The sequence below is a fragment of the Nannospalax galili genome, unplaced genomic scaffold (genome assembly GCF_000622305.1).
Source record: "Nannospalax galili isolate Female #2095 unplaced genomic scaffold, S.galili_v1.0 scaffold1250, whole genome shotgun sequence".
Classification (NCBI taxonomy): domain Eukaryota; kingdom Metazoa; phylum Chordata; class Mammalia; order Rodentia; family Spalacidae; genus Nannospalax; species Nannospalax galili.
The window spans coordinates 1,728,634-1,751,332 of NW_008328704.1; the positions used below are offsets into that span (position 1 = coordinate 1,728,634).

Sequence of the window (22,699 nt, forward strand, 5' to 3'; positions counted from 1 at the left end):
CTGAGAGAAATTAGATTACGATTCACACCAGGGTAGCATGACAGTGGGCAGATAGCAGTTCACACCTTTCTATCTGCTTGGATTTATTTATTTGCTACAAGTTTTTTGTTTTGTTTTGTTTTTGAGACAGGGACTCCCTGTAGCCCCAGCTGTCCTGGAACTCACTATGTACACCAGGCTGGTCTTGAACTCACAGAGTTCAAGAACTCACAGAGCCTCTGCCTCCTGAATGCTAGGATTAAAGGCATGCACCACCACACCCGGCTTTATTTGCTACGATTTTAAAAACTAATTATAAAAGACCACTTACTCAAAGCAATGCAAAATTTATATAAAGTCATGGGTTGCATGAAGTTGCATCTCAATTCTACATTTTTTTTTTACTTTTATCTGCGTTATGTACAATTTATTCCTGTGCCATAAGTTTTTGTTCAATTCTACATTTTAAAAGAGCTATCTTGGGTCAAAGACTGCTCTATTGCACCTGACCTTTGAATGAACCGTGGTGTGGTTCCCAGTCCCCCATCCTTCCAAATGGAAACATCTAGAAAGCAGAGTGCATTCCAAAGGGCCCTTTCCCCGGACTCAGACATGACAGGGTTGGGACCATGTGGCCAGCAGGGTGTGGGCCCCACAACTACTGCTGTCCTGTAAGCCATCAAAGGCAGAGGAGCAGGCAACTGCAGCCCAAACACAACCCAAGGGCTTGTGTAAATATGGGCTGATCGTCTAAGCTCAGAGGCATAGGATTTCAACACTTACTGTACCAGTGGACTTTTCCCAGGCCCTTCCAACTCTTGGCTTGAACCAACAGGTCTTCAGGCATCGTTGGAAGAAAAGCATTCTGAAAGACCAAAGCAGGGCCATACCCTCTAAGCAAGCGCACCACCTGAGGGCTGTGCGCAGCGAGGGGCCAGAGCTAGAGAACCCCTAACACTTCAAACTACGCAGCAAGGGTTCCTGTCACAGTTTGTTTGGTTGTCAACTTGACTGGATCTGAAATCAACTTAAGACATAAACTGCTGGGTATACCTATGAGGAATTTTCTTAATCAGGTTTTCTGAAGTGAGAAAACCCACCCATGTGGGTGGCACCTTCCAGGGGCAGCCAGATAAAAGGTCGTACAAAAAAGTCCTGCTTTTTGCCTGCTTGCCATCCATCATGCTGGGCAGTTCACCTGCCATGTTGCCGCCGCCACACCCTTCACTTACATCAGAACCCAGCTTCTTGGACTTCCAGCTTGGACTGAAAACCTTTCAGAGCCAGGCTGACACTGCTGAGGCTCCAGCCCCATAGTCTGAGCAGTGATGGGGTTCTCAGCCTCTCCAGTGTGAAACAACCATTGTTGGGCTACCCAGGCCTGCTATGTAAGCCAATCTAATCAACTTCCTCTTAAGATCTGTCATCCAGAACTCTAATACAGTGTGATAGCTCTGTGGGAAACAGCAAAGGGCAGGCCAAGTTTTCCCCACCACTGTGGGCAGATGGGTCGAAATACAAATGAGATTAACAGTTCCCAAGGCCATAGGTTTGGCTGCCACAAGCGTAAAGCCCTGAAGAGCGTACTAGAAAATGGAAGTGATCTTACCGCCATGTTGGCTGGATAGAAGGCCAAATTCCTCAGAGGTTCCAAGACTTTATTTTGTCCACACAGGAAGATGGCTGCAGCGTGGATGGCCATTTCAGCGACTGTTCCTTCAAGGCTGCTATTATTGGAGCCCCTCCTCAGCAGAGGCAGATCATTAGCTACCAGGGATTTTGCAAGGTGTCTGACATTAGGAGCAGAAAGGATCTTGCTTTCCTCAATGAATCTGTTAACAGCCTCGCATTGCTGATGAGAAGAAATGTTCTCACGTTAATATATCAAAGCAACATTGTAGAGCTGGGTGTGGTGGTACACATCTATAATCCCACAACTTGGGAGGCTGAGGAAGGAGGACCATAAGGTTGAGGACAGCCTGGGCTACATAAAAGCAGACAAGGTCTGAGGATGCTCTGTTGTAGAGCACATGTCTAGCATGTACTGTGTTCTGGGTTCTTTCTTCAGCATTGAATAAAAACACTGTGTTTTATGAGTCACACATTTTAATGCCAAATATAAAGGCAGCGTGGCTGAATTATCACCAGTTAAAGGACAGCTCTTCAGAGAAGAGATTTTTCATGTGGAAACAGAGCCCTCACATACCTGGGCACAAACTGAGATTCTGTTTTGGGAAACATTACCTTGTAATCCTGAACATAGTTATAGTCTTAATTCTGTAAGTTTGGGGCTAAATAGAAAATAGTTCTTCCAGTGATAAGGTTGAAAGCCTCAGAAGCTATGGGCATATTTGTGATTTGAATTCAGAAGTCTAAGTGATAAGGCTGTGGGCATGAGCCATATGCGGGGCTGCTCACCTCTGGTTTTGGGTGGAGGTTGGCATTGTGGGAACGGTACAAAACAGCCACCTCTCTGTACAGGGCCAGCAGTAAGTAGGTTGTCTGCTGGGCTCTGGAACTCCTGCAGGCCTGCAGAGGTAAGGACACCAAGTAAGACTTAAGGGTTGCATGGCTCGTCCTGAGGCTTCCCAGGCCCTGGACACAGTGCACCATGCCTGATAGGGGAGGGAGGTCCATGAAGCACAGCCCTGGTGCTTCATGGTTCATGGGCACTGGCCAGACAGCCAGCATCTGGCCTCTCAGTGACTTCTTCCCTGGTCTCAGAAACATTTCCTGAGCAGAGACAGAAGTTTGTTCCCTCCTTCGTAGCACAATGCCACATGAGCAGGGACTCAAAAAGGAAGCAAGACCAGGACCCTTTCATGGTTAGAATTCTAAAAGCCTGGCATCATTATCAGAATAGTCACAAGTGCATGTGTGAACTATGATGATTCAGAGGAGTTTACAAGGTGGGACATTCTTCAATCTGAGTGATTCCCAGAGTGGCTTTTCAGCAGGGTCTCAGCCAGACCAAAGGGATCCAGCCCAACTCAAGTGTTGCTGTGCCTGATCCAGCCACTAGTTCCCTCTGTAGTCAGCGTATCATGAAGCCATACATACCTGATTTCCGATACAGTGTTGCCCTAGGGGCTGTTCAGTTGCCACTCCATCATTTAACATAAATAGATGCAGGCCTCCAGGGAGTGCCTCCTGGTACCACAGAGAAGCCCAGAGCCCATCCTACCGTCAGAGCTGCCCCAATGTCTAGGGTCTTGCACTCAAGCACAGCTTTGCCCATTGCGTCACGAAGAGCCTTGTACTCATGGCCATGCACTAGGTACCGGTCCATCTGGCCTGGATGGTCCTTCTGAAACCCCAGGAGTAGAAGAATTAATCACGGTGGGGTTATGTGAGGGATATTTTGCAAAGAACTCTAGACCAGCGAAGGCACCAGGCTATCCTTAGAGGCTTGGAGGCGGCTGAGTGGGGACCCCTGGCTGGCCCCAGGTACAGCAACCCAGTGGCATCTTTGGGAGGATCTGCCTCTCCTGTGGACCAAAAGCCTGGGAAGGGGGCTGTGCTGACTTTGAGCCACTCGCTTTCTGCACTCACAGCACTGCATAGAGCCCAGGTGACATAAAATGTGTCCCCCGGACCCAGTGGGCAGTGATGACGATGATAAAAAGTAACAAGGCCAGGATTTTCAGTGCCGTTTTACAATCCTAGGACAGTAGGAACTGGCTAATTTCTGAGCACTCTGAGGGGTGCTAGAGAGGCCCTGGAGCTCTACTTCATGTCATTGTCTGTCTTGTTTCTTAGTCTTCCTGGCTTCTGCCTGCCAGAGGTACAAAGGACATAATTTGCTGGAAGGACAGAAATATTCATTTATTTTTTTGTGTCCAACTAGTGAAGAAATCAGACCTAAATAAACTGCAGCAAATGACAAACCAGAACTCCATGCATACGGGGTGTGCACACACACCAACCCCTGCCCTGTGGCAGGTGGCTTACCCCATACTGAAGCAGAGGCAAAGGCCCATTTCCCAACTGGACAGGGGAGGGTGCAGATAGGCATTGCACTGAGCCACAGCCCAAGTCAAGCTGGGCGTGCTGCAAGCAGAAGGGTCCCGACAGCACACCCTTGGTACCCAGGACCCTGCTTCTCACCTGCTGTGCGATGACATCCCTGGGAAACACCCACTGGCATGGATGGCCGGGCCGAGAGAAGTTCTGCACAAATTCCATCCCACGCTGGCTCGAAAGCGTCCTCACTAGGTACACTCGGTGCCAGTCGTTTTTGACGCGGTTGCAGAACTGCTCAACGTGCTTCAGGAAGCACTGCTTATCCTCAGCCAGCTCTGTGAATTTTGGGAACAGGTGAGTACTGGTCACAGGACATTTGCTGGACACAAAACCTGTCAGAAGTCCTGAGCCTGCTGTTTGGGAACTCAGTAGGACACACTCACAGAGGGAAGGGTTCATGCAGAAGCCAGCTATCCTGAGAACATGTTTCCTATGGTTCCTAAACTGCTGCATTAGAGGGTCTCTGTGGAGGAAAACCTACCTGAACCCTCCTGAAGCTCTGAGAGGAAGTCAGCTGCCCAGTCAAGGCACAGGCGGACTCTGGCCACCTCTTGTAGGTAGTCCACCGAGGCAGCGGTGGCAGGCTCCTGGCCTTGGCTTCCGGGGGAACAGGTCCTGAGGAAACAGCCTTCCTCTCTCAGGCGGCTCTGCTCGTTACTTCTGCAGCCAGAACTTCTCTTCTCATGCACTGAGTCCTGAGGAACACAGGGCAGAAAGACCAGGGTGTCAGTCTGCACAAGCAAGTCCCCTGCCTCCTAAAATTACCACAGCGAGCTGCGAGCGCCGAAGGAAAAACAGTGTCATCAGGGATTTCCATGTGAATTGTTTTTGAATCTTGGAAATGTAGCATCCCTTTCTATGTAATGGCAAGAAGGCAGGAAAAAATTGTGAGGATAAAAATGTATACTTAATATGACAAAAGTGTTCGCAGTAGCAAGCTGACGATGACTGCTGACTCCCTGGGATAGTCCAGGCCGTGGCTTGTTTTCTGCAAAAAGTGGCTACACAGGCATTGCTGAATAGGGGTACCTTCAGAGAAATCCATCCCTGGGGAACTCAGATGTGCAAATCACTAAGTGGTCTCACCTCACAGGATAGACAATGAACGAGTGGTACCCAAATACCATCACGTGGCTCATGACTATATTTGCAACTGCAGAAGGCAGACACATGGCTTTGGAAACTTTTTTTTCTACCTGCAACTGAGCATTTCTTTATTGTACTGACTAAAGACATCCTGTTGATTTTCATAAACACTTTTTCATTGCATGAACCACATGGTTCAGAGTTTTAAAAGAAATGCAGGGACCTGACAGCCAGCTCACCTCCAGGCAGTTGATGAAGAGCAGGTAGAGTTCTGTTTTATCTTCAGCTAAGAATGCTTTGTTCTCTAACTGGGACAAGTAATCCTGAATGTAACCTTTTACTTCGTGGAAGCTATTGAAAAGGAAATATTATTCCAGTCAGTTTAAATGGTCCCCCCCCCCCCGGGCTGGGTCTAATCCAGGGTCTGCACATGTCAGGCAAGCGCTCTACCACCAAAGCACACCCCTAGCACCTGGATCCTTTTTTAACACACAGGATTTTGTGATATCAAGTATTAGTCATTTGGAAAACCCTTATAGTGTCAGTACATTTTTATTCTAGAATGCATTGGGAAAAAATACCCTACCTACATTGCCATGGATCTCCTCTAAAAGTATTTTAAGTTCTATGAAGCTGGTTAGCTTGTGGTGGTATTGTTGGCAGGAAGTGCCCATAGTGTTTGGGTGTGACAGGATCACTTTGTCCTCAGGAAAGTGCCCACCAGCTCTGTACCCTTGCAGTCACTCTTCCAGACATGAAAAGAAAGCAGCTGGTTCCCAAATCAGGACCACAGCATGGGACACTGGGAGGTAACTGCTCTTTGCTGCAGCTGGTGTTCTATGAGCACTTCCTGTTCCCACAGAATGCTAGGAAGTCCTATCATAAGGTCAAGACTCAGTAAAGCTAGTAAGTGGCACATTTCAGCAGCTCTGTGAGCAGTGAAGAGAACTAGGACTATCACTGCTTGTTTTGTCATGACAATTCCAGTGTGCCACTCACATCCAGGGATGCCACTGCAAGCATTAAAAAGGCCCGTCCTGCCTTGATAGGACTCTGTAAGAAGTTTGGACCTAGGACCACACAGGCACCTGGAGAGCTGCAGCTATGGATCAGCACATCTGCTACACTCTCTGGGGGCATAATCCACTCCCTTCTACCAAGGAAACATACACAGAGCTCATGTTCTGTAGGACACCCGGCATGCAGAAGGTGAAGGACAGTGAGTCACTTCCCAGCATGTCACAAGACTGGGCAACAGTGAGCTGGGGCCAGAACCAGAGCCTACACCTACAACATGACACCATGGCCCCTTCCTGGTACTCTCTTCTTGCTAAGTACACACTTGCCTCTGGACCACAGGACCACACACAACCCTCAAGCAAACCAAGCTTCCTCTCACAGCACCAGGTTCGCCAAAGCATGGTGAGCTCCCAGCCACGGGGCAGCCAAGATGGAGAGCCACAGAGAAACAAGGAAGAGCAGCCTCCGGGTGGCCGTGCCAACCTGTACTTCAAAAGCAGCTTCAACACCACAGAGCGGATGATAGGAGTCTTGTCGATGACATCATCAAATGGAGACAGAGATTTTGTGTGTTCACGGTGTTCTGCAGCTAGAGAGAGAAAGAGGCTGTAGCTCACACCATACAGACCAAGCTGAAGCATGGCCTTTAGGTTTACAGGAAGACGGCAACTCACTCTGGAAAGTATCTCTCAGCAGCTCCTTTTGTACGAAGAGTAAGGACAGCAGGCTGTGGATTACTGCCTTCTGAGGAGGGGTGTTATCTTTGAAGCACATGGTGGACACCAGGTCCACGAAGAAGCTGTTGCACATCTGCCGGAACTGGGCGTGCTTCTCAATAACTTTTCTTAGGAAGGGTAGAAAAACTGTCAAAAGACCTGTAGAGAGTATTCCACATCCCTCCACGCAGAGTGAGGTGAGATTTGGATAGCATTTTGGTTTTTATGTTTTTTGTTTGTTTTTGCTTTTTAAAAAAATTTATTTTTAGCCAGGCGTGGTGGCGCATGCCTTTAATCCCAGCACTCAGGAGGCAGAGGCAGGCGGATCTCTGTGAGTTCAAGGCCAGCCTGGTTTACATAGTGAGTTCCAGGACAGCTGGGGCCACAGGGAGACCCTGTCTCAAAAAGACCAAAAAAAAAAAAATTTTTTAGAAAAAGATTTATTTTAATTATGTGTGTAGGAGGTGGAGCACGTACACATGAGTGCAATGAGTGTGGAAGCCAAAGAGGACACTGGATCCTTTGGGGCTGGAGTTAGTCAGTTGTACGTCACCTGATGTGGGTGCTGGGAACCAATCGCTGCAAGGTTCTCTGCAAGAGCAGTTGTCATCACTGCTGAGCCATCTCTTCAGCCTCCCATTTTCTTTCTTTTTCTCTTTGCTGGGATTAAAGGCATGCACCACCACGCCCTGCTCTGTTTTCTTTTTTGAGACAAGGTCCTGCTATGTAGCCTAGGCTTGGCCTTCAACTCAGCCTCCTAGCCCCAATCGCTGGAATTAAAAGTGTGCACTACCACATCCGGGTAGCATTTTTTAAAAAAGTGTTTTTAGTTTTGAATCAGCAGATGTATTGAGCTCCTTACGTTGATCAGAACTCATCTCCAGCAAGCACTACAACACTGTCTGTCTGTCTGTCATTGTTTGGACCCTTAGATGTCCTGAACACTGTCTACATCTCCAGCACTACAACACTGTCTCCAGCACTACAACACTGTCTGTCTGTCTGTCATTGTTTGGACCCTTAGATGTCCATGGGGAAGTGGCCACTAGCAGGGTCTGGGCTGGTGGGGCCCACAGAGCCAAGGCTGTGCTCCTTCACCTCCTGAAAGCTGGGCCAGAGCTGTTTTCATCCTCCCGTTGGAGAATGAGGCGGCATTCACACATTAAAGCAGATGAGGGCCGTGGACACCATTCCGCTGGTAAAGTGTGTGCCATAGGATTGTAACCTCAACACTCAGGATGTGGGTGGGAGACACGAGGAGCCTTAGGGCTAGCTCATTGGCCAGTCAGCCTAGCTAATGGATGAGCTCCAAGTTTCAGTGAAACACCCTGTCTCAAAAGATAAGGTGCAGAGCTGCGAAGGAAGACATCTGGTGTTGGCCTCTGGCCCCAACACCTTGTTCCCCCCATGCACGCACTTACACACAACACACAGAAAGGACATGATGGGTAGGAGTGTGGTTCACTGGTAAGGCACCTGCCAAGCCTGCATGAGTCCAAGTGCCATCCCCAGTACCACTCCAACCCTTCCCCCAAAACATGCTGTCTCTACATTTGACCTGTTTACTTGGGGAGTGAAGGATTTTGAGGCAGATTCTAGAAAGATGCCCTTCTGGGATCTCTCATGAAAGCTCTCTGAAGTCAGCCTGTACACCCAGGGAAGGCTAATTAAAAGTGGTATCTCAGAAGATTACATTTGAAAAAAAACGGAGAAAGAGGAAGTTTTCTTAAGAGGAAAGGTGTTTTACCTGTGTTCCTGGGAAACAGTTGGTGAGAACGTGTCTGACACGTCTGTTAAGCAGTAGGGGCACATCATTTGTCCTGGGATGAGCCAGGCTTTGATGCAAGGCAGACAGAACACATGCTCACAGGGCAGACAGACAGGATCCCAGGCATCTCCCAGGCAGATGGGGCACGGCTGAACACCAAACCTAGAAGCCAAGGAGGTGGTTGTTTCCAGAGCAGAAAAGCTGGCTACAAAGAGCAGGTGCCCCACCATCAAGGCAGAAGTCTCTCTCGGTGTTTACCACACTGCTCACCTGGTCAAGGTCTTGCTGGCTTTGTCCTTGCATTCACACAGAGTGGTCATTACAGCCTTAAAAGGCCTGAAGGTCTTGATGTCAGGGTCCTCCTCAAGGCACTGGGGGAGAAAGGCAGTGGGCACAGCTGTGAGCATCGAGGCATCTGTAGGGCAGACGCCCTTTGGATGGTTAATTGGCTTTGGATGTCCCTACACTTTAAATCTTTTTTTTTTTTTTTTTTTTTAAATCTTTTTGAGACAGTCTCCCTGTAGCCCCAGCTGGCCTGGAACTCACTATGTGGACCAACCAGGCTAGCCTCAAAGTCACAGAGATCCTAGTGCTGGGATTGAAGGTATGGCCACCAGACCCAGCACTTTTTTTTTGTTTTTGTTTTTATGAGTCATCACTTGCTTAGTAGGAGAGCCCCAGGGATCTGTAGGCTCCACCCCCACCCTCCCCAGTGCTGGATTTACAAGCACCAGTCACCCCGGCTTTTCTTAAAAAAATGTGGGTTCCAGGAATTGAACTCAGGTCCACAGGCCCTCGACTGAGCCACTCCCCCTGACTGTGCTGCTCTTTAAATGTCAAAATCCCCAACTTCTGAATTTCCTGCTACTCTCTTAAGGTCCTACCTCCTGCCCCATTATGAGATATTTCAGCTTTTAAATAATAATGCCACGTACGCACCATCAAAGCACCATCAACCTTTAAAAGCGATCTTAGCATTTGGGTCTCTCTTTGCTTTAAACCATGGTTTAGGGAAAGAAAACACTGCAGTTAGAGCTGCAGCAACTTGAGCACTTCTTCTGATCCAACTCCCGTGTTTGTCTCAGGATATGCATACCTGTGGGCAAACATGCCCTCTGTGTCCTATGTGTTCTAATGCTGTGTACCATTGACACGCCCTACAGGCAGGCTCTGGCAGGCAGGTGGCTTTCGTCCTTGATCTGTGCAGGTCTGATTCTTTCACGCAAACTGCTACCTGTTCTCCATTTTCCAGCGAACGATGTTCACATGTTCTGGCTCTGGGACTCTGAATGGTCCTGAACTCAACACTGTTGTATGTGTCTGCTTCAGTAAAACTCAACAGTGTCCCTGGGACACACATTTAGATGTGAAGCATCTGATTTGTAAGAAATACAGATCTTAAAACAAGCCAGTGAACCTAAGGGCAATGTTTCCAGAAGTCTGTGGTAGGGCATTTCCTATGGAGGTTCTCACCTTAAGCATTCCACATTAAGCATTCCAGAGCATTAAAGACTGAGAAGAGCTCTGACTTACTAAGAGTTATTTTTCCCCCAAATCATTACTTTTGTTAAATGCTTTCTACTTTTTGAAATGATCATTTACTTTATCTTTTAAATATTTTATTAATTATTATGTGTATGAGTGTATTGCCTGCATGTATGTGAGTGCACCTGTGTTGTGCAATGCCGCGAGGTCAGAAGAGGGCATAATTAATGACATTTATAGATTTAAATTTTTGAGCCATCCTTGAGTTGCTAAACTTAAAATAATGTGTATTTTTTATATTCTGGGCAAAGGACCTAGACGTTTCTGAGGTGACACAAAAGCACAAGATGCACATGAAGTGACGCTCTGCGTTCTTAGTCACAGTCCTGGTGAAGTACTTCACCACACTCCACATCTCAGACGCCTGTCCTTAAGGACAAAAAGCATGCTGGCCAGGACGTGGTGCGACCGAGCCCCACATGCTGCTGGTCGAAACATAAAACGGTGCAGCCACCGTGGAAAAGAGGAGAGCAGCTGCCAAAAGGGTAGACATAGAATCAACGGACATGAAGCATGTCCAGAAGAGGTGGGACTCAGGCACCTTCACACCCGTGTACCTGCTGGTATCGATCAGGGGCTTCAGCCACACAGAACAGTTATAATCAACCATTGAAAGGAAGGAATTCTGACATGCTGCAGCACATGGAATGGGCCAGAGAAAAAGGACAAATACAGTACAGTTCTGCTCACGTGAGGCACTTATGAAAGTCACGTTCACAAAGAGAATGTAGGAGAGAGGTTGCAGGGAGCCAAGGGAGGAGTAGGGAGTGTGAATGGAGGCAGAGCCTCGGTTTATGAAGATGATAAAGTTCGAGATGGAAGTAGAGATGGAGCACAGGGTGACTGTGCTTAGTGTCACCGAACTGCTCACATGATGTGTTTCATGTTACGTATTTTTTTGTTAAATATATTTTATTTATTATTTTAATTTTATGTGTATGAGTGTATTTCCTGCATGTACATGAGAGCACCCATGTCATGCAATGCCACAGAGGTCAGAAGAGGGCATTGGATTCCCCTGGAACTGGAGTTAAGGACAGTTCGTAGCTGCCATGTGGGTGCTGGGGATTGAACCTGGGTCCTCTCCAAGAGCAGTCAGTACTCTTAACCCCTGAGCCATCTCTCCAGCCCCTCATTATGTATATTTTAGCACAACTTAAAATAATATGGCAGTGGCCTGTGGGATATGACAAACCAGAAAATCAGTGCCCAAATATCCTGTACCAAAACATCCAGAAAGACTGTCACGTGAAACACCTTGGATCACATGCCACAGGCATCTCTCTTTACCGTCCTACCTGGAAATCATCTATCTATCACCTACCTATCTGTCATCTGTGTACTCCTTCGTATCAAAGCTAACTGAGGAAGCCTGAATGTCTATCATGTGTTAGCTATTTTCTGTAGCTTTGATAGTGCTCGGAGGAGATGGAGGCATCATGACTGTGAAATCCTTGGTCAGGGGCCTACCTACAACAGGGTCTACCTACAGCAGTCTAACTGACCACAGCAAAGATCAGATTGAGGGTGATACTCCTGTTTCAAATGGCCCAGGGGCTGCCCTGTAGTAGGAACATGAGGCCATGCAGGGCAGGCTTCATGTTCGAAATGAACTAGATAACATCTCTGACTTCAGTGTCTGTCACACAGGTCTGATTAGAAGGAAATAAACCAGAAACCTATTGAGTTTTTGAGGTCATTATAGTGGCAAATCTTCCCCCTACTCTGAACCTCTACAGCCCTATGGGAGTTGCATGGGCCAGATAACTTACGTCTTCATTAATGGATTACACGGCCTGAAAGTCCCAGAGGTCCAGCAATCCTGAACAACCACGGCATGTTGTAGAGAGGATGTGTGAACGAGGGAGGATGGTGAAAGATGTTCATGTGGCCGAGTCACAGCACGGTATTCCACTCTCCTTTCTCTGCTTTAATAAAGAACCCTTGCGATCCACCTGGGCATATGCCCACTGACCACGCCACAAAAGGAGCTGCAGCTTTGTGTGCATCTGGTATGTTAGGCAGACCTAGTGGCACAGACTTGCAATCCCAGTTGCTCAAGAGCCCGAGGCAGGAGGATTACACGTTCAAGGCTTGTCTGGGCTACAGAGTAAGTTCAAGGCCTGTACAACTTAATGAGCCACGGTCTCAAAATAAAACAAAGGCTAGGGAGCCAGCACAGTGATAGAACGTTGCCTGGCCTGCACCGGGCCCTAAAAAGACTGGCTGTGTCTGTATCCAGTACCCCACCTTTTTTTTTTTTTTTTTGGTTCCATGGGCTGTGATCCCAGAAACCACCTTCCAAGACCCCCACCAGATGGTGTCTGTTACAGATGACGGAGGCTTGCACCCCTGGTGTCTAGGAGCTGTTTTAAGCCCATCCTGTTACAGAAGTGATAAATGACCTTCTGCCTGGCTCAAGCCCTGTTTGCAGCTCATGTCCAAGATGATGGGCACTGGCCTCCTCGCCAACCTCCTAGTGCACCTACCGGCACTGCAGCAGCTGCGTGGATGCCCAGAGCTGTGTTTCTTTGATGCCAATAGCCTTCCCCCACTGCTGCCCTCATGTGAAGATCTGGGGAGGAGGGGCAGGGAGGCAGAGCCTGCATTGTGCTGAGTGGTGGCTGTTGGGGACAGCATGTTTAGAGATGGTGGCTTTTTCTGCAGCGACCCGCCTGTACTGTCACTGACTTTATCACAGGTGTTTAGGGCAGAGGCTTGGTGGTTTCCTGTTCCCTTGGTTCTCGCCTGTTCTCGTTCTGACTGTGGTGATGGCATTTCTTACTGCTGAGGGCTGGGCCATTGGGCTATTCTGGCCAGGGGCTTCCTTTGTCTCTCTCTCTCTCTCTCTCTCTCTCTCTCTCTCTCTCTCTCTCACACACACACACACACACACACACGTACACACCGGATTTTTAGGCTATAGCTCTAAATGATGCCACACACACACGTACACACCGGATTTTTAGGCTAGCTCTAAATGATGCACCTTGGCTTAGTGATCTGAGAGTAAATACTCCAACAGCCAAACACTGAGAATTCAGCCACCCACAAAGGATATCGTTATACTTTGCGTGGCCATGCAAAACTTCCAGAGCACTGAGCATGAGCACATCAATCTGAGGGAACCGTCAGGGGAGATTTCTGCCCTCCATATGGCCAGGAGGCAGGCAGGACCACACGTGGACAAACCAAGCCCAGCACTCACCTTGTCTAGCAAGAAGACATACTTGGTCACCAGTTGAGTCAGCTCTGGAACCTGGCTCTCGGTCCCCAGGAGAACGTGATCCACAAAGAGAGCGATAGAGAAAATACGATTCCACTGGGCTCTGTCAAAAGAGGGGTGTCACTCAATGAGCTCCAAAAGAGAAGCCTGAGCCATGGGATGAGAGAGCAGGTGCTGGGCAGGGGATAAGAGAAGGTCAACAGACAGGAAGGAGCACCCACCTTCCTGACAGAGAACTCCTGACATGCCCTACACTCTCCAACACACACCGGCAGCACCTGTCTCTAGTTCAGTACCTCCACCCACATTGATGAAGCACAGCAAGGAGCTGTCCCCTGACCTGGACAGCCTGTCCCTTCTCTGTGTGCTCTGCCTGCCCTTGCTGTCCTTCCTAACTCCGCTGCAATCACAGTGGTTCTCAAAGGGCATCATAACGACTGCCTTCTACCACCCCCAGGACAGTTGCCTTCCTAGGTCTCTGGAATCTAATACGCTGGGCAGCCCTTGAGAGAGGCTCAGCAAATGTTAGACAGGTGGGTGAGGCAAGTACCCTTACCACAGCCAAAAAGCCTACCAACCTCACTTGATCAGATGCCAGAGCTTGGCAGGCTCCAGGGGTGAGCACAGGCAGAATGCCACAGAGGCAGGTTCCCACATCTCACCTGACCCCTTGGATGACAGCTTTGGTCATATTCCCACTGTCTTGCAAATACCCGTCGGAACAGATAAGCTCCAGAGGCATGGACAGAGTCTTCACCAGCTGTAACCAGGCCTGGGGAGATGGCTTCAGGATGTCTCTCTTCAGCATTTCAACACAGGCCATTGCTGCAAATGCATCCAGTATCTAGGGAGAAAACAGACACATGACCCAGCAGGGCCCTCATTCCCACCTGCCTTTCAGTACAGGCACTGCATCCTTAGGCCCACGTGTTTTCAGGTCCAAGCTTGTAACCTCCCCTCTCACCATATTACACACGTGCCGGAAAAGAATCTCTCACTTGGAATGTGGCCCCATAAGCCCTCTCCTTGCAGGATGGAGGCTGAAACAACCCTTATTTGGGGCAGTCCCAGGTCCAGGCCTCCCCGAAGAGGGGCCGTACCATCTCACATCCAACCAAGTCATGCTTCTGTGCCGCTTCGGTGAGGCTGTGCAGAACCTGGGGATGGATGGTCAAGATCCTGGAGAAGTTCTGCAGCCGGGTCCTGAAGTGCTGATAGGCCAGGTGCACCCAGGGCAAGGAGAGTCCTTCCTCAAGCACTCTTGATGCTTCTCGAAACTCACTGAGGCAGGACCACAGGGCCATCTGCAGAAACTGGGGTCACAAAAGACCTTCAGTACATACTTTTAAAGGATGAAGACATGCTCCCCCTTGGGAAACTGAAGTATCCAAAAGCAACAAAAATGAAAATTAAAAGTCAGGCCTGTGAGCACATCAATGCCATTTTTCCTCAGGATCATCCCCAAATCAGAATGCCTGTTCCCGAAAGTCTCCACTCAGTGTGACAGCGTAAATAGTCCTCCAGCCCTAGGAGACTTGGAAACATTGTCTTAAATAGTTGGCAAATGGTCATTTTAAAATTAACACTTTAATTTGTCCTTCCTTTATTTTTTATTGATTTGTGTAGCCCAGGTTGGCTGTGAATTCAACATCTTTCTTCCTTGATTGCTTGTGAGCTGGGATTCCCGCGTACACCACCATGTCTAGCTCTCTACTGTTTTGAAAAATTAAATTGTTTCTAATTCTTCATTATTACAAACAACACTAAAAGGAACATTACTGTGTTTGTCCCTAAGGCTAATAATTCTTTTGGGACAGAAAAAATAGTTCAGATGGTGCTGGGCTCTCCCTCCATCCTGCCATATGCCTTTTGGATCACAGCTGTGTGTATGACCATCACTGGGTGGTCTGTCCCCGCCTTCCTTCCGTGTGTATGACCATCACTGGGTGGTCTGTCCTCACCTTCTGCCTTTTCAGCACTGACTCTTACCTTTTTAAGACAGGGTCTCCCTGTAGCCCCAGCTGGCCTGGAACTCCCTTATGTAGACCAGGTTGGCCTTGATCTCACAGGGATCTCCCTGCCTCTGCCTCCTGAGTGCTAGGATTAAAGGTATATACCACCATGCTGGGCGGACTGTTGTCTTTTACAAATATTTTATCATTTTTATTTTATTTATGTATATGAATGTATTGCTTGCATGTGTGTAAGTGCACCTGTGTTGTGCAATGCCTGTGGAGGTCAGAAGAAGGCATCAGATCCCCTGGAGCTGGAGTTCAGACACTTGTTAGACCCTATGTGGATGCTGGGAACTGAACCTGGTCCTTTTCAAGAACAGCCAGTGTTCTTAACACTGAACCATCTCTCCAGCTCCACCTTGTTTTTTAAAAGCTAGTTTTTGGCAGTAGCTTACGGGCAGCAACCACGTAGCCCACTTTTCTGAATTCTTCTAAGCATGCTTTCCTTAACACTCTCTCTAAAGCTCCCCCCCAGCCATGTGGCTGCTAGTCTGTCATGTGTCTGACCTCCACACTGGCCTAGATGTTTTTCCTTCTCTCCTCCATTCTCCTCCTCCAGGCAGCTGCTAAGATTTACAGCTTGCCGGCTCTGAGAGTTTTCCTTCAAACACAAAACAAAACAAAACCACACCACAACAAAACACAAAGCAAAGCACCTGTAATAAAATTGTCTTTAAGCTTAAAAAAAGTTTTTTCTTTTTTTAAAAAAATATTTTATTATTTTTTATTTTATGTGTATAAGTGTATTGCCTGCATGTATGTGAGTGTCGTGCAATGCTGCGGAGGTCAGAAGTGGGCTTCAGATTCCCCTGGAACTGGAGTTAAGGACGGTTCGTAGCCGCCATGTGGGTGCTGGGAATTGAACCTGGGTCCTCTGCAAGAGCAGTCAGTGCTCTTAACTGCTGAGCCATCTCTCCAGCCCCCTTCTTTCTTTTTATTTATGTGTGTTTGTGTGTGTGTATGTTACAAATGCTTGGGGGTGCCAGCAGAGGTCAGAGAAAGATGGCAGATCTCCAGGAGCTAGAGTTACAGGTGATTGTGAGCTACCTGGTATGGGTGCTGGGAACTGAACTCAGGTCCTCTGCAAGAGCAGCAAGCACTCATAACCTCTGAGCCATCTCTCTGCTACCCGGTTTTAGCTTTCTAAGGGCAAGGAATTAGGGTCAAAGCCTAATGCCTTACACAATCATACCCCAATCAGTTTTGCCAAATAAATAGGTAACCGTTGCACCTCAGAACTGGTTACATTTTATTGACTTAGCAATGAGACTGAAAAAGTTACACAAGTATGTTCTAGAAGTCTGTGCAATTATTTACTTAACAGCTGGCTTTTAGATTATTATTATGGTTTTTTTGGTCTTTTTGAGACAGGGTCTCCCAGTAGCCCCAGCTGTCCTGGAACTCACTATGTAGACCAGGCTGGCCTCCAACTCACAGAGATCCGCCTGCCTCTGCCTCCTGAGTGCTGGGATTAAAGGCGGGCACCACCACGCTTGACTTTTTTGGCTTTTTGAGGTAGGGTCTCCCTGTAGCCCCCACTAGCCTGGAACTCTGTATGTAGACCAGGCTGGATTCAAACTCACAGAGATCTGCCTGCTTCTGCCTCTCGAGTACTGGGATCAAAGGCATGCAACACTACGCCAGCTTATTTTTTTAATTTTAACTTTTTTTTAGTTTTATGTGTAAGAGTGTTATACCTGCATGTATGTAAGTACACTCATCTCGTTCAGTGTCCACAGAGGACAGAAGAGAGTGTCAGATTCCCTGGAACTGGAGTTACGGAAGGTTGTTAGTTACCATATGGGTGCTGGGATTTGAATCCAGGTCTTCTGAAAGAGCAGCCAGTGCTCTTAGCCACTGAGACATCTCTCCAGCCCCATAAATTTTATAAATTTATTTTATGTGTATGTGTGTATTGCCTGCATGTAGGTGAGTGCACCCATGTCATGCAATGCCCGCAGAGGTTGGAAGAGGCTGTTGGATCCCCTGGGACTGGAGTTACGGATAGTTGTTAGCTGCCATGTGGATGCTGGGATTCGAACCCGGGTCTTCTGCAAGAACAACCAGTGTTCTTACCTGCTGAGCCATCTCTCCAGCCCCCATTTTTATTTTTTATTTCTTTGAGACATGGTCTCATGTAGCCTAGGCTGGTCTTAAACTTGCTATAGACAAAGATGGCCTTGAACTCCTGTTCCTCCTGTCTGCCTCCCAAGTGCTAGGATTATAGATGTGTGCCACTATGCTGGGCAGCCATAAGGAGATCTGAGGGTGTCTTCAAGTAACAGAAGGTTTGGTCCTAAGAGTGTTCCAAATAGCTGAAGGGGTGTTTGACATTTGACAGTGCCATGTGTGGAGGCTGAGGACATGCTCTGTTCTGATTATACAAGATCCACACTTAACCTGACTCCACACCTACCTTTAACTGTTCCCTCGAAGACACTCTCAAGGTCAAGAGCAGGAAGTCCTTCATATAGCACTGTAGCAGTTCCTGCTGCTGAGCCACAGGAAGCTGAGCAAGAAACTTGCCCAGGGGAGTCTTCTGGAAGATTTCTACTAACTTCTTTGACAATCCTACAGACAGGAGGCCAGAGAGTGGTGTGGGTGAGACAAATCCGGAGTTCAGGGAGGAGCTCACTGTTCTGGGAGGCAGCCCTACACCCAGGATAGAGGCAGCTCTGTTGAACTACTCAGACAAGCTGGATGCCTGACCGTACAATGAAGGGACACCCACTGTCTCCACAAGAGGAGAATAAAGAGGGAAGAACCAGTGGTAAACGTCAGTCACAAACAGCCATGCTAATCCCAGTGGGAGAGAGCATCTGAGACCTCCCGCCTAGGTTATCTGTCAGAGTTCCTAGTGGATCAAGAAGCTGGGCTGCCCTTAGGGTCAGAGGCCAGCTGATTAGAGCTCTGCTTCCCATGGCTCTGGCCACATGTTGCCCTCTAGAAGCAGGGGCAGATGGGCTGCCATCTTGAAAACAGGTGCTTTCTCATCAGGAGAGGCTTCATGTTTGTTTAAAGATGTGGCAGATGCCAACCTAGAAAAGCAATGTCATGTGGGAGTACTTTGACCAGCGCGCCAAGTGAAAGCTTAAGAGGTGATTTCTTGTATGAACAACAACTTCTAAAAAATATTAGGGGCTGCAGAGATGGCTCAGCGGTTAGGTGCACTGGTTGCTCTTGCAGATGAGCCAGGTTTGGTTTCCAGCACACACAGTGGCTAACAACTGTTTGTAACTCCAGTTCCAGGGGATCCGATGCCCTATTCTGGCCTTCATTGGATATACATAAAATAAAAATAAAAATAAAAATTTCAATGTTAGGAGGCTGGTGAGATGGCTGGTTCAGCAGTTAAGACATTTGCCACTGTTCCAGAAGACCCTAAGCCAGTGCCCAGTACTGACATCAGGTGGTTAATAATCACCTTTAACTCCAGCTCCAGGTGATGTGACACCACAGGTACCTGCACATGTGTACACACACAAATGCACACACTTAAAGAGTAAAAACTAAAAGTATAATATAAAAAGTTAGGTTATCATTGTTTTTTCTGGAGGGATGGTAGCGACACCCCTTATGTGTGACAGCAGAGAGGGGTGCTTGTGTGACTGGGGAGGGCCTGACAGCTGCATGCATAGGAGGACGGTAGGCTCTGCTTGCCAGCATTTGCCGGCAAAGTTCCACCATCGTGGCCTTCCTACAGCAGGTAGCAAGCTCTCCCTGATGGAAATGAAATTTCTGTCAGGCCCCCAGGCAATGCATTACTAGCGTCGCCTTACGGGCCCCCCTGGCTATGTCTCTTACAGGCTTCCGGTGCTTGGTGAAACTCACTCTTCAGCAGAAAAGTTTTTAAAAATTGTTGCATCTATGTTTGTGTGTACGCATGGGTGGTACACATGTGGTGGTCAGAGGATAACTTTTAGGAGTCAGTTCTCTTCTTCCACCACATGGGTCCCACGGACTGAAAGTTGTCAGGCTTGGCGGCAAGTGCCTTTACCTGCTGAGCCATCTTCTGGGCCCTGCAGCAATTTAAAAAATACTTTATTATTTTTATATTGTGTGTATGAGTGTATTGCCTGCATGCATGTAAGTGCATCTGTGTCATGAAATGCCCGCAGAGGTCAGAAGGGGGCATTGGATACCCTAGAACTGGAGTTATAGACGACTGCCGTGTACGCTGGGAACTGAACCTGGGTCCTCTGCAAGAGCATCCAGTGCTCCTAACTGCTGAGCGTCCCTCCAGCCCCTCTCTACAGCAATTTTAGAATGAAGGAATGGTATACCTGAGTATACCTGAGGCTACTCCACAAAGTCCTAAACTAAAATCTCCAAGATTAGCCTGGCTGATTCGTCTACACTGCCTTGAGTCTGCTATGGGGCCTCACCTTCTGTGTCAGTGATATACTGAGCCTGGACCCAAAGCTCCTCCAGGAAGTCCCTGATTCTCCAGCTGAACGGGACAGCATTGCACGCATTCTTAAACAGATTCATGTGGCTCTGCACCAGGATGGAGGACATCTCGGTTTTAGACCTGTAGCAAGGCAACGGAGAACAAGAGTACAGCTTGTGAGATGTCAGTAAGACACCGTACAGTGAGATGTCAGTAAGACACAGTGCGTACAGCTGACACCAGCCCTCCGTTTCTGAGAGAAGGGGCTGGGGCTGGGGCATGGCTCAATGACAGAGCACCTGCTAGCATGGGTAAGGCCTTGTGTATCATTTTACCATTAAAAGGGCTAAGAAGAAAGGCACTGGGGGTGGAAAATGGCTCAGCCGATAAAGAGCTTGCTCTGCAAGCATGAGGACCTGAGTTCGATCGCTAGCACCCACGTAAACAAGCCAGGTGTGGTGGCACATGCCTATAACCCCAGTGCAGGGGATGTATGGATGAGAAGACCCTGGAGCTCACTGGGCAAACAGGTGAAGTCTAGATTCAGTGAGGCCTGTCCTGAAAAATAAGGCGGAAAGCAATTGAGAAAGATGGCTGATGCCGACCTCTGGCCTCCACAGACATGGGCATGTATGTAAACACATGTATAAAAAGAATAATTAAGTAACCTTTAAAAGTAAAAAAATTTAAACAAGAAAGACACAGAGTTGCAGGCTGTATGGATGGCTGCAGGTGGGTTTCCAGGTCAGGGTTTTTGCTATAAAGGAGCTAGAGGTCGGCCTCACAAAACTTATCTACACACAGAAGCAGTGGGACGGGGGGACAAGCACACTGTCCACGGTCTGTGGCCGAACCAGATCTGCTGTGTCCACACCCGCCCCCACACTGCCCCTCCTGCCTGTCCCTGGCCTCTCCTGCCCTCCCCTCACCTCTCCTACCTGTCCTCTGCTCCCTCTTCTCTCTCCTGCCCCCTTCTGCCCATCTACATTCAAGTATGACCATCAGGATGAGGCCTTTTCTCAGGCATATCAGCCACAGGCTAGTAGTTCAAAATTCCTGGGGCTGCAGAGATGGCTCAGTTAGGAGTGCTTGCTTTTCTTGCAGAGGACCCAAGTTCAGTTCCCAGCACCCACATCAGGTGCCTCACAACTTGCCTGTAACTCCAGTTCCCAATGCCCTCTTCTGGCCTCCACAGACACCCCCATACATGTGGCATGCACACACATACACAGGAAAAATAAGAATCCCTTGTGTTTTCCTTTGCCTGCATTCTAGAACCAAAGTCCCTTGTGAGCCTGAGCCCCACAAGGTCAGGCCACAGGGCAGGGAACACCTCAAGGGAAGCCCAAACATAGCATCTCTGTGTTTTCAACAAGATGTTGAAGCTGGCTATGTGAACAGTCATAGGCGCTTGCAAAGGTGGGAAATGGGACAGTGGAGAGTGATCGAAGACCTCTGAGGACTTGAGTCAGCATCCTCTATGCTGTCATCCCGAGATCATCCAGGGTAGCTGGGCAGAGGCAAATGTCAGGCTAAGGGTACCACCTACAGTCCATCAAAAGCTTGTGAGAGAGGACAAAGATGCTGCTCTGTTATGACTCCCCCTCCATAAAAGCAGGTCTGCACTCACCTCGTGTTATTCATCACAAGAGGAATGTTCAGGAACTTAATGTCACTGAAGATAAACATCCAAAGCTCTCGGACCCAGGCTGGTGACTCGGGTTGGTCCAGTAGCTCTAGATTGCCATCCCTGTCGATGTAAGATATCATGCTTGCTAGGAATGGAGTGACCACGCCTTGGACCCGCTTCCAAAGGGTATGCCTGCAGCAGGAACAGAGGGGACCCGCTGTAGCCAGGAAGCACATTCCTTTCCTGAGTAACAGCAAAGCTTTCGGGCGGCTGATTCCCATATGGCAGGCAGGCAACATAGTGTTCAAGGGTGGGAAAGGCGACTCACAAAAGGAAGCATCCGAGATCAGAGAGAGAACTGGAATGGAACCGATTCTATACCAGTAACTGGAATTAATTCATCAGAGTGGTGAAAAAGCATTTATTTTATATATACATTTAAGTATTATTTTTATTTTTTGTATACAAATGTATTGCCTACATGTAGGTAGGTGAACCCATGTTGTTCAGTGCCCCCAGAGGTCAGAAGAGGGCATTGGATCCCCCGGAACTGGAGTTATGGACAGTTGCTGGCTGTGGGTGCTGGGAATTGAACCTGGGGCCTCTACAAGAGCATCCAGTGCTCTTAACCACTGAGCCATCTCTCCAGCCCCTATATATACATTTTTTTACATGAGTATAAGGTGTTTTAATCAAATCCATTCGTATTCCCTCCCCTCCAACATTCCCGCCTCTGAAGAGGTAACCCTAAAATCTTTTAGGGATTGGATACAAGCTCCCAATGACTCCATAAATGAAAATAATGACCAAATTCATCAAAAAAAAAAAAGTATTTTGTCTAGCTATAGATAAACATAGCAAAGACAGAGACTAAAGTGAACTTTCTCTAGGTCAGGTTAAATATGTGTTTCCTGGGACTTGGCTTTTGAAGTTTCTGTATTCCAGACATGTGTATTTTAGTTTGATATGGTCAGCTGACTAAATTACATTACAGTTTGTTGCTAAAATGACATGTTTTAGGCCAGGCATGATGAAGCATGCCTTTAATCCCAGCACTGAGGAGGCATAGGTAGGTAGATCTCGGTGCGATCAAGGCCAGCCTGGTCTACATATTGAGTTTCAGACCAGCTGGGGCTACAGGGAGACCTTGTCTCAACAAACAAACAAACAAACCAACAAACAAACACATCCTTAGGGCTTGGGATGTGGTTCAGTGGAGGGTACTGGGATGTGGTTCAATGGAGGGTACTGGAATGTGGTACTGGGATGTGGTTCAGTGGAGGGTACTGGGATGTGGTTCA

The 22,699-nt window shown here is 48.1% G+C and overlaps 1 protein-coding gene across 6 annotated transcripts in view; it reads right to left on the reverse strand.

Annotated features, from left to right (window-relative positions):
• The window catches only part of Rnf213 (ring finger protein 213), a 128,790-nt gene that overhangs the window by 17,553 nt on the left and 88,538 nt on the right, over nt 1-22,699 (reverse strand). For all 6 annotated transcript variants that reach the window (XM_029561376.1, XM_029561389.1, XM_029561386.1 and 3 more), the window contains 17 exons: nt 21,399-21,590; nt 19,764-19,909; nt 17,795-17,949; nt 14,464-14,676; nt 14,026-14,207; nt 13,346-13,466; nt 8,863-8,963; nt 8,572-8,754; nt 6,783-6,952; nt 6,592-6,697; nt 5,328-5,439; nt 4,484-4,697; nt 4,087-4,277; nt 3,164-3,286; nt 2,398-2,508; nt 1,589-1,831; nt 763-844 (listed from right to left, as the gene is read on the reverse strand). In XM_029561376.1, coding sequence (XP_029417236.1) covers nt 763-844; nt 1,589-1,831; nt 2,398-2,508; nt 3,164-3,286; nt 4,087-4,277; nt 4,484-4,697; nt 5,328-5,439; nt 6,592-6,697; nt 6,783-6,952; nt 8,572-8,754; nt 8,863-8,963; nt 13,346-13,466; nt 14,026-14,207; nt 14,464-14,676; nt 17,795-17,949; nt 19,764-19,909; nt 21,399-21,590 — 2,645 coding nt within the window. The remainder of the gene's footprint in view (nt 1-762; nt 845-1,588; nt 1,832-2,397; nt 2,509-3,163; nt 3,287-4,086; nt 4,278-4,483; nt 4,698-5,327; nt 5,440-6,591; nt 6,698-6,782; nt 6,953-8,571; nt 8,755-8,862; nt 8,964-13,345; nt 13,467-14,025; nt 14,208-14,463; nt 14,677-17,794; nt 17,950-19,763; nt 19,910-21,398; nt 21,591-22,699) is intronic.